Source organism: Nilaparvata lugens, chromosome 5 (genome assembly GCF_014356525.2).
Source record: "Nilaparvata lugens isolate BPH chromosome 5, ASM1435652v1, whole genome shotgun sequence".
In the NCBI taxonomy this organism is placed as follows: domain Eukaryota; kingdom Metazoa; phylum Arthropoda; class Insecta; order Hemiptera; family Delphacidae; genus Nilaparvata; species Nilaparvata lugens.
Window position 1 is genome coordinate 37,221,366 of NC_052508.1, and position 12,379 is coordinate 37,233,744.

Sequence of the window (12,379 nt, forward strand, 5' to 3'; positions counted from 1 at the left end):
TTTTTTCAGGTACCATTTACAAACAAAATATTAAAGAGAATGTGCTCAAAGGAAATGCATATGAATTCATTTTTGTTGACCAGGATGGAAAAATTCTTTGGAACCCATCGATAGAATAAGTTAGTTAGGTAAGATCAAATTTCACACATTTTTAAACTATATGTGGGCGATGTCATTTTATACAGTTTCCCATTTTTTCAAAAAGTTTATCCACGATGTTTTATTATTGATTTGATGTTAGATATTCAATTAGTAAGACATAAATATGGTACCTATGTGACTAAAATAATTGAAAAACTGACTGAATTACAAAATCATTAATAGCTTACAGGAAATTTTAATATTTCGAAACTACGTGAAACCACATGAGATCAAGATGGACAGTTGAGAAGAGTGTTTAAAAAACAATGTATTCACTTATCATTCAGGGAATAGAGCTGTTCATAATATTTGGGATTCCTTCCATAAAGAAATAATTTATGTAACAAAATCTAATAATGTGATAACATTTTAACATCAGATTATTGATTCAATGTTATCACATTATTAGATTTTGTTACATAAATTGTTTCATTATGGAGGAAATCCCAAATATTATGAAAAGTTCTATTCCCTGAATGATGAGTGAATACATTGTTTTTTAAACACTCTTCTCAACTGTTCATCTTGATCTTGAGTGAATGTTGAACTTTATAAATGACCATACATTAGAACTATGAATAAATGACTTCAAAAGTTCAACCAGCAAGTGCTGGTAAAAAACACTGAATAATAGCTTAAATGACAGTGATTCCACCTTTTAAAATTTATAATTGAATTCATGGATGGAATAACTGCATTATTTTGAGAGAGATTTATGTATTTACAGTTTGGTATTCATTTTCAAATCACTTAGTTCTACCACAGAATTACAATTATAGGAGTTTTCTCTGGTTCTACTTAATGTTGTAGATAATCATCATTTCAGATCAAGCAATTAATTGATTATATTTCCATTTGTTTCATTAAACTTGTTTCTCTAAATATAGAACCAATAATTACTTTATGCAGTACATTTTTGAAGAGTCAAATAAACCAAACGGTCGAGAAGTAGGCCTACTGACCACAGAAATGAATGAATTGTTCATGGTATCCAAAAATATGTTGTACACCAACAAGTTCTTTTGACCTTGGGACACACTGATTAATACCAATTCCTACATGGAGATTGATGCTAATAATAATTCAACTGATTGTTGGAATTTCTCATATAATATTACTTTTCATTATTGGGAGTTCCTTGCCAAGAAATATAATTGAAAACTTATACAGATTACAAACAATCAATTTCAGAATTCACTTTGCAAAGTTTTTTTATAATGAATAATAAATTATAACTTTTTGATTTCAGGCCTAGTGGTGTACCAGCCAGAAGTAGAGGATGACAAAGAAAATCAGCTATGAATAATATTCCATGGATATAATTCATGTATGATGTAGTAGCCTACAGAAGAAAGAGATGGACTAATCTAAGAAATATATTAATTTTTTCAGTAAATCTTGATGTGTTTATTTCATGTTATTCATAATAATATCCTCTTTGGGGGGGTTGGGTGATCGCTCCTGCTAACTGCTTCAATTCAGGTAGTTTAAGAAAACAGCAAATGACATGAAGCTAATAAAATAAGTTTTGATGGTATATACTTGAGGGATTTTTAAAACTATATTCAACCCAACAGCATCGAACTCTTATTAACAACTTTATTGGTTCTGTATGGCTTCTGCTTCTTTTGGAAATGATAAAATTATTTAACATTACTGACTGGCAAATGCTATAGGTAACATGTAAAATAATAGACTTGAATTTTATATAAAATAGGGTAAGCTATCACAATTATGTATTGCATTAAGAATTAAATAATAGTACTTATGTACTGCATTGAACGGGTAATAATTCTTTGAATATCAAAAATAACTCACACAAAAGTTGAAAATATTATGTTCCAAGCCACATCAAATATAATTACTTTTAATTCTACCTTCTAGACTATATTTCCAAGGTTTTGATTAAAATTGATAAGCTTTTAGAACATTATAAGTAAATAAGGTGTTTGAATGGCTACTCTAATTCTAATGAATATCTAATAAAGTATTCATTTTAATAGGGCAACTTTAATGTTTAATTATGAAAAATAACTAGTAGGCCTAATATATTCAAAATAAGCATGACCAGTTTCTAATTATGTCATTGTCAAGAGAGTCCTTATTGAAAATGTCGAAACTAATCATGTTTCATTTTGGAATATCACAAGGGTACTAGTTACCTTCTATAATCAATAGATATTTATCCATTTTAAAATAGGCTATGTGTTATTTAAAGTACCATAAGAGAACCTGTTTATTCTAGCAAGATATAGTTATCTCAACAATAATTATTAGAATTAGTTCGCCTGTTTTAATACACTTTATACATGTCATATGTGTTACAGTAATCTATAATAATAATAATTTTTAATATTCGTATAGCTTTTACTGGTGAGGAGTCCCCAATTGAACCTTGTCTGAGAAGGCATATTGATTTAGGCAGTCAATGGGCCTCACGATTCTTATTTAAGTATATCAGCCGGGACCGTACCTATCAAAAGATCAAAAAAGGGACTGCTAAAATAAAATTGCCTAAGAAACGTTTACAATATTTATTTCTCTTGGTGTAATATAACCCGTAGATTCCAAAAATGCCAAAAGTAAAGCACTTATTTATTAATTTGAATTTTTTTTCGATAGAGCTTCAATAGGCCTTTGAAGTTAAATACGATACTCATACAAGTACGGTACTCATACCTATAGACGATGTGATTCAAAGAACATGCATTGACTCTGAAGGCAATTGATTCTAATTAATAAAATAATAATAATATCTTATGAATAATGGAATGCTTCTAGTTGATAAAATAATATCTTATTAATAATGAAATACAATCAGTTACTTCAAATAATTTACCCCTACAAATTTCAAGCATAGGAAATGGAAAGTTAACTCATTGATTGACATGCCTATAAAGCATAAAATTTAGCATAATTGAAGTAACTAATAATTGTGGAAAAGTTATCTGAGTTATAAAAAGCAATTTATTCACTATAATGAATCAAATATCCAATAATCATTTTAGAATTACCTTTTGAACAACCCAAAAAATTCATTACCCATAACACATAAAGCAAAATTCATGTTGAAGAACTAGTTCTTTGAGTGTTACTGTTTCTGCCCGCTTGGGTGCGCTGCAATCGATTCTGCTTCTGCCCGTTACGAAAACACAGCTTTACCCTCACACCAAACTGACAATCTCTGGATAGCAGTGCTCATTTTATACGAAGCCATAGCGGCCAACCAGGCTAATTATCTTATTTATCAAATTAAGTTATTTTTGTATTGATGTGCAAAATAAATAAATTTTGAATTGAATCATTAGTCTCTAACTACATGCTATGAAAATCACGAATGATTATTTTGTGAACTTTATTTTTTCACTTGAAGTTCTATCCGTAAGACGCATTGTTTTTGAGATATATGCGAAAAACCAAACAATTATACCTTTAAACCACCACCACTCCTTAGCACGGGTTATAAGGGTGAGGACTTATGATAATACTACTCTAAACAGAGCTACGTGGTCAAAAATTATCTACCAATCTTTTCCCTATTCAACCGGTGATTCTTTAGACTAAAACTGAGACAAACATACAGAAATTTCTCGCTTAATAGATAGGGTAGAGAAGAATACAGTTCAAGTTTTATATAGAACAGTCATTTTCTACTCAAACACAAATTTTTGCACTTGACAAATACTGTAATTTATTGAATACATTTTACATCAATAATATATGACTTTCTAATTATGTTCAACAAAATTAATATTCAAGTTTTTGTTTGACCAGGCTCTCAGAAATCACCCAGATCAAGGAGACAGAGAACCACATCGATGACAATGACTCAGTCGAAGGTGACTGCTTCAGTCTCCGTTCTGCGCAGTCACACGAGGACCATCTACACTGCCGGCAGACCACCCTGGTACAACACTGCAGGCCAACAAGCTGAACCATTTGTCATAGGTAAGTTCCCGTCAGTTGAAACAAACCCACAACATGATTCATTTCGTTTTCAATTCATTTTTTAAATGCATGAAAGTCATTTTCAAATTTGAACTTTGTGAATGTCTTTTATATTAAATAAATGAATTGAATATTTTGTAAGAGCACACAAATGAACGATTGGGAGGTCCTAGATGCTAGGAGACCTTTGAACTGGAAAATTTATTCAAGTTGGAGTTGCACTTGCACATCTCGTGGCCTGTTTCTACATGAAAATGTCAAAGTCATTTACATTATAAACCATAAGAAAATTGTCTGTAATCTAAACTTAAAAATCTATCACATTAAACCTTTCACACAATGTACATTGTCCAGTAAAAGAAAGGTTATAGAGGGAAATGTTTGGAAGAAAATTTTTGACCCTGCAGTTCTGTTTAGGGTAGTAAGGAGGTAAACAAATCAAAAGTCCCCAACACTACCCCCCCTGTGCTAAGGGGGTGGGGGTGGATCAAAGGTACTATTTTTTGGTTTCTCGCATATAACTCGAAAACTATGTATGTTACGGACATAACTGTTATATAAAAAATTGAAGCTTACATATTTCGTACAATATTCGTCTCCCAACTTTTTCTATATCTTCCCTAGTTCTCGAGATATCTACCCTGTGCTGAGGGGGTGGGGGTGGATCAAAGGTACTATTTTTTGGTTTCTCGCATATAACTCGAAAACTATGTATGTTACGGACATAACTGTTATATAAAAAATTGAAGCTTACATATTTCGTACAATATTCGTCTCCCAATTTTTTCTATATCTTCCCTAGTTCTCGAGATATCTACTCTTGAAGGTGTGACATTTTTGAAAAAACATGTTTTCCTCAAATTTTTTTCAGTTTTTGCTCTTATAACTTTTTAAAAATCGATGGGAAAAATCCATGCTGATTATGAACTTATAGAGCATTGAATTCTCTTCAATTTGATGTATAGTTTCACTTTTTTACGAATTTCTCTACATCTTTTGCAGCAGCTATAGTGTTGATTGTGAAATTTTTGCAACAATAGACCAATTGTCAAAGGAATTTGGAGTGAATGTTTTAAACACAATTTTTGACTTTGCAGCTTTGTTAAGTTAGGATAAGAACTTATCAAAAGTCCTCATTCCCAACTCATGTGCTAAGGGGATGAGGGTGGTTCAAACGTTGCATTTTTCAGTGTTTTGCTCCCACGCTCTTATCTTGAGAACAAAACGTTCAAACGAAATAAGTAACTATTCAAAAATTAATCTTAATAAATTCTCTACACTTTTTGTTCAGTGGAATTTCTCGATATTCCCAACAGTTACCCAGTTATTCGCTCTTGAAGGTGTGTAGTTGTGAACTGCGGGGTCAAAAATTGAATTCCAAACATTTCCCTCTATACCCTTTTTTGAGCATTCATTGCCTGGACTAACAAGTGGAACAGGAGTTCTTTTTTTCTCATTGTAATTTAAGACCACTCACATGTTATGTATGTTACTGCTACATAATACATAATTATCATCTCATCCCAATATTTTATGTTTATCAGTATTGTATATCATCAATACTACTCAATTAATTCCTATAATCTTAATTGAAACTCATCCTATAAAGTTTGTTCCATTTCTATATTTTAATCATTAATGCAATATTATATTCACTATTACTCATTCTAAAATCATTCATGCATCTCGTATTCAAATCATCTAGTTCTCAATTTATCAACTAAGGATTTATTTAAGAATGAAAATATTGTAAAATTTTTAATTAATATGAAGATTTAAGAAAAAAAACAAAATTAATAAAGTAAAATAATTATATAAGTAAGATTAAATCATTAATTATTAAAATGGAGTAGGCTGAAAGTAGATCAGGGTAATCAACTTTCAGTAATATACAGCAGTATGCAGTGGATAATTAAAATAACATGAGTTTATATCATATATAAATACAATTTATTCTATATAGTTTATAGGTTTGTATTTGTGGGATGGGTGGGGGATGGTTGTCATGTGATCGTTCTAGGGCTGTAGTTTCAGTCATTTGCTCCAAAAGATATTTTCTTAAGTCAGGATGAAGCTCGCTCGGCTCTCGATGGACCTGATAGTAACGGGAAGTACATTCCATGCTCGACAGACACTAACTAGAAAGGATTTTGTGAAAATAGTAGTTCAATGATTGGGTATCCTTAAAGTACTTTCTCTGGTTGAAGTACCGGTTAAAGAGAGAGAGAGAGATTGATTGATTGATTGATTGAGTACTTTATTTATGTAGATTACAATATATACTGGCTTATACACTTATATACAATAGCTTACAATACAGCAAAATTATAGATGAATTTACATAATATAGACTAAGAAAATAATTATTGAACTGTATATGATATGAAAAAGCAATTTGTAATATAATAACTATAGATAATAATCATATTGTTATGCATCTACATAAATTGGCGGAGCTTTGGACATATCAATGTCCATTCTTCGGAAAGAATATTAAAAATATCCTCCCCACTGACTCTCTACCAAAACGTTAATTTCGTTATTTAAACTAAGGATTTATTTATTAATGGAAATATTGTAAAAGTTTTAATCAATATGAATATTAAAGAGAAAAAAAACAGAAAATTGATAAATTAAAATAATTATATAGGTAGATAAGATCAAATAATTGATTAATAAAATGAAGTAGGCTGAAAGTAGATCAGGGTTATCAACTTTTAGTAATATACAACAGTATGCAGTGGATAATTGAAATAACATGAGTTTATATATATATATATATATATATATATATATAATATATATATATATATATATACAATTCGTTCTATAACATGGTTTAAAGGTTTATATTGGTGGAATGGGTGAGGGATGGTTGTCATTTGATCGTTCTAGGGCCGGACAGTTTCAGTCATTTGTTCCAAAATATGTTTTTTTAAAGTCAGGATGAAGCTCGTTCGGCTCTCGATAGACCTGATAGAAACAAGAAGTGTATTCCATGCACGACAGGCACTGACTAAGAAGGATTTTGTGAAAATAGTAGTTCGATGATTGGGTATCCTTAAAGTACTTTCTCCGGTTCTAGTATGTTAAGCATCTATCCTCCTACCTTCAGAGACAAATTTGAAATCATCTTTAAAATAGTTCGGATTACCGTATTTCAAGATATCTCTAACAAGCTTGACTATTCGAAAAAGCATCTGATCGGGAAGCTTTAATGTTGAACTAGCAATGTGGGCTGGGGTGATATGATCATGGCGTTGGAGAGAGTAGACGAAACGTAGACAATAATTTTGGCAACGCTGTAGTTTATCATTCAGAGTGACTTGCATATCGTTAAGAACAGAATTACAATATATTAAATGTGGGAAGATGAGAGATTGAACCAATAATAATTTAATGTTTCTAGGGAGGATATCGTGCATTTTCTTCAATGCATGCATGGCTGAGAATACCTTTTTACAAGTTTTGTTCACTTGTTCTGACCAGTCAAGAGTATTATTCATAATAATGCCTAAATTTTTAACTGAGCTACAGTAAGGAATGTCATTACCGTCTACACTAATTAATACTACTCCAAAGTTGTTTGCTATCACTGCCAGCATTGGCTACTTTATTTCGAAAATAAGTCTCTTTGGTTGTCTTTAATAACTTAGTGAGGTGATTTCTGTATTGTTTGAATTGGTCTCTTAGAGTAGCATTGAAAGGCTGTTGTTTTAATTTTTTGCTTAATTTATCTCGGATGCATTTCAGTAAACCACTAGAGATCCACGGTTTAATTTTGAAGTTTTTAGATGAAATAATTTTAGTTTCTGTGGCCTAAGAAATAATTTGTTTAAGTTTGTTAATAAAAGCTTCGCAACTGGAATTCATATCTGGTGTACTTGTTACATCGGACCAATCACAATTAGCAATGAGCTGAGAAACTAGATCTTCATCTAAAACTGTAACCTGTCGATTGTGATTAAATTGTTTTTTATTATTTAACAATTGAATTTGGCATACGGTAAAATCATGAGCAGTCATGCTGCATCTGATTACGGCTGACCTTATAGCATTAGTATTCTTTATATCTGTGAAAACATGATCAAGGCAGGCGGCTGTCGTGTCAGTCATCCTGGTAGGTACGTTTATGCAACTGACAAAGCCAGCAGCATAGAGCACATCCAGGTACCGCTCCGCCGTGTGATCAGGTATTTCACGAGGCAAAATACAACAATTAATATCATCCATTATAAAATGTGTACAGTCTCGATTCCTGTTAGTGATGTAAGTCTCAAGATCATTTATAAAAGGTTCTATGTCAGCAGAGGGGCTTCTGTAGATTGCTATCGAACAGAAACGTTCGGCGTTGAGAGAAAGGTCCAATTTCACACATGACACACCATCAAGACTTACATCCCCCTGGCACACAGCAAAACATTTATTAACATAGACTATCACTCCGTCGTTCTGATTGCGATTATTTTTATTTAAAAATACATCATATCCTTCCATATTCACTGTCACGCAGCTATCATCAGTCCACGTTTCAGTAAGAACTATAATGTCAAATTTTTTATTGTAACTGTTCAGAATCACTATCAATTCATCTATATGTGTATTATAGCTTCTTATATTCAAGCTTAAAAAACTAATGTTCCCAATCTCACCCTGCTCCCCAGTTAAAAAATTAAACAAACTAAAATCTTCAAAAATGCTAGTATACACATCTCTCATATCAACTAAATTATCAACGAAATCATCCATTAAGACCAAAAGAAAAAAATTGTAAAATCGTTTGCCGCTCGCATGTGCATACATGATTGAAAAATAAAATATAAAATGCTCACTTATAATCGTGAAGTAGGCCTGAAGTAGGCCTACACACTCATAGCATATAGCCAGTGATTGCAATACTCCAATCAAAGGAAAAATGTCAAGATCTAAGACGAAAAAGAGAATAAAAATAATAAGAATAAAATAACCCACATAGTAATGGGTGTACGAGGAATAGAATGCAAATGATTAATTTTTCAAAATCATCAAATCATGTTTGAAACCTTTTAGAATTTCATACAACAGTTTTGAATAGGAGGGTTATAATGTCTTATATTTTTAAGAAATTTCATATTTAAAAAATCTAAATTTACAATGCTTCATTCACCTATGTAATACATTATTGTTTATACATGAATGGTAAATCGAGTTATTCTTTATAGTTGAATGATTCAATAAATAAGCAGAAAGAAAAACAAAGAAGAATTCGGGTGCAATAATAGATTAGATAATTCTACAGGTACATGTAGTAATGATAACGGTAGGGCTGCTTTAACAACACATTACTAACGTTACAGCAGCGATCCTTGCTTAGGCAACTTAGAACCAGCCAACTACGATATAACACGAGGCATTCAAAATTAAAAAAGAATATTAGGAAGATTATCATCTGTGTTAGTGTCATATTGGTAATATAAGAGTATTAGTAGGCCTAAATGATATCATTATTGAATTATGTACATCTATAAGTTTAGTAAAGATAGATTTTATTCAAATACTAGCCGTCAGGCTCGCTTCGCTCGCCATATCCGTCTAGTGAGTGAGTCAGTCAGTGAGTGAGTGCCATTTCGCTTTTATATATATAGATGTAGGTAATATTATAAGTAGATAATATGGATAAAGTTAAGATTATATTGAATTATTATACATTTTCATTTCAAGAAATTATTGCGGTGTGCTAGTAATTTTGAATTTATAGTAAGAACTTGTGTGAAACGATAATAATGATAGATGATAATATTATTATTATTATAGAATATTTTATCGTTGTATAGATTGGAATATATTTCCGAGGATCAAACTGGTAATTTATTATTTTTTATGCTCAGACTTCGAAAATATATGTATATTACAGTATCATCAGTTGATAATTTTCTATACACCAGCTAATTACATACTAGTTAAAATGAAAGTAAGATCTGTTACTTCAAGCTAAAGCATGGTAATATTTAACCCTCAAACATTAGGTAATAGGCAATTTATATTCCTGCCATTCCAGTACTGTACGTCATAGTAACAAGTTCTCAAATATGAATTTTTCTTTACATTATGTAATAATTGTTTCCTGGAGTGTATGATCCATAAGTATACACTTATTAATGAGTAAAGGACAGACTAGAAAAAAATAGATAGCGGAAGGAAAATAAATTATAGTATCTTGACAATAAATAGAAGTGAGTTAAGATTAATACACTAATTACGAATAAGTGTGGTATCGGTATTCGCAAGTAATTGTAATTTCCTGATCCTTAATCTAGTTTGCTGAACTGTGCCGCATTTTCAAGAGTCTGTGATGTTAATTCATTCAATTGGGCCATTGAAGTTATACGAATTACCGGTCCTGCTTGATGTTTTTTAACAAGTACTCTGAAATCGTTGACCGAGACGCTGACTAGTTTTCCAGCCTTGCAGAGAGCTCTTGCATGGTTGAAGATGGCACCCATATGTGGAGACAAGTGCTCATTAATAAATATTGTAGTTTCCGGGAAATTACCTCATCTTCAGCCAGGTTGGTTCCTAAGCGCTGCTGTAGTTGGAGCTTCTGACGGATGAATCGCTCCACTGGCTGGTTCAGTTTGTGGGTGGTGCCATAAAATTCTGTGTGAGCGGCTGCGATTTTATGGGTTCCCGAGAAACGGGCCTGAAGTCGGTCATGGAACTGTTCCCAGGTGGTGACGAATTCTCCATAGTCTCTCCACCAGGCGGTGGCATCGTCTTGTAGTTGCGCTTTTAGAAGCATGACCCAGGTATAGCTGGGAATGTGGTGACCCTGTAGCAGCTCAGTGCACTGTCGCATGAAGGTGATGGGGTCTTCATGGAACTTTCTGCGGAAGAACGGTAGCAGGGTCGCTATGCTGGTCAGCTGGCTGAGGTTGCCGGTGTAGCTGATGGCTGGAGCCGGTAAGTTGGCCATGTTGCTGGTTGTGGTAGTGGCGTGACTAGAGGTTGACGGTGGAGCAGGCAGGTTGACGGTCAGCGCGTTGGGTTGCAGGGTGGTTGGTCGAGCGGGCTCGCTGGTGAAGGCGGGTGGCTGCATTGCTCCGGTTTCGCTGGTGGAAGCGGGCGGCTGCGTCGTGCTGCTGTCGGTTTGACCGGTGGTCTGTGCAGGCCAGCCGGCGAATGTAGACTTGGTGTGCTGGCTGGTTGACTGCATCGAATCTTCGGTGGTCGTATCTCCACTGTCTCCAGCTCTGGTTCTAGTCGCTACCATGTTCAGGTGTTATGGGCGCCACTGGGAAATTGCCTGTTCCCAGACAGGTATTCTGAATTGAAAGATTCAGAGACACATTTTGTTGAAAGAAAATAAGTTTGAATTTTTTGTGTGAAAAATTCAAGACATACATTTAGATGAAAAATTTAAGACATACATTTAGTTGAAAATTTAGGTTGACATTTTGTTTGAAAAAAAAGTTTTGACAGTGGTAACGGGTTACTGTATCTCCATACAGTGAGTGGCCCCACGTTGGCAGGCGCCAATAATTGATATGGCGGAAGGTGTGGCTTGTTCATCAATTGGGCTAGTCAGTCGGGTCGAGCGAGGGGTTTGTTACCACTGTCTGAAAAAAATGGCGTTTGGTGGCCCTGAAAAAGGCCAAGTTTGTTGCTGGTGGCCCTGAAAAGGAACCAAGATCGTTGCTGGTGGCCCTAATAGGGACCAAGGCAGGCTAGATGTTTAGTAGTCGTCGACTGGCGCAATACCACGCCACGTGAGGGTCCCGGGCAGGTCCGTCTGGTGTGAGAGCAAGCCGGCAGGGGCTCAAGTCAATGGTTTGCAGTCTCCACTCTGGTTTACCCGGGCTACGGAGAGGGCTGACCGGGTGATCTACTAGCCAGAGGTCATGCCGAATCTCTGCCGGGAGGACCTCCTCGACCACTTCCTTGTTTAGAAGGGGCCTTCGGTCAAACCCCGGGCAGGCAGGGTCATAGGCTTCCACTGCACACACTCCGATGTCGGTTCGGCACCCAACCCGCGCATCCAGAACCGCGCGCCAGTTGTTAGGCTGGGGCACTAAGTCTTGGGGCGCAGCTGGCGCGGCGGTGTACAGCCTCAGCCTCTCCTCCACCTGGCAAAGCCGACGTAGGGCCCTCCTCTTCTGGATTCGGCGGCCGACTCGGTTCCTCCTAGGCATCGGCTGGGTAGTAGACAAGGAAGACACCTCAGGTTGCGGTTAGTCTCGCCGTGGTTCCCTCATTGGCCTGCTTGCTGCTCTGCTCCTGGTCTCGGTAGTGGTCTCGGCTGGTAGTGGTCTCT

General features: G+C 34.7%; 1 protein-coding gene across 1 annotated transcript in view; it reads left to right on the top strand.

The window, feature by feature from the left end:
- LOC111058114 (uridine-cytidine kinase-like 1) overlaps nucleotides 1-12,379 on the top strand; it is a 105,197-nt gene that overhangs the window by 32,939 nt on the left and 59,879 nt on the right. Inside the window, exon 3 of the mRNA XM_039429473.1 lies at nucleotides 3,916-4,089. Coding sequence (XP_039285407.1) covers nucleotides 3,916-4,089 — 174 coding nt within the window. The remainder of the gene's footprint in view (nucleotides 1-3,915; nucleotides 4,090-12,379) is intronic.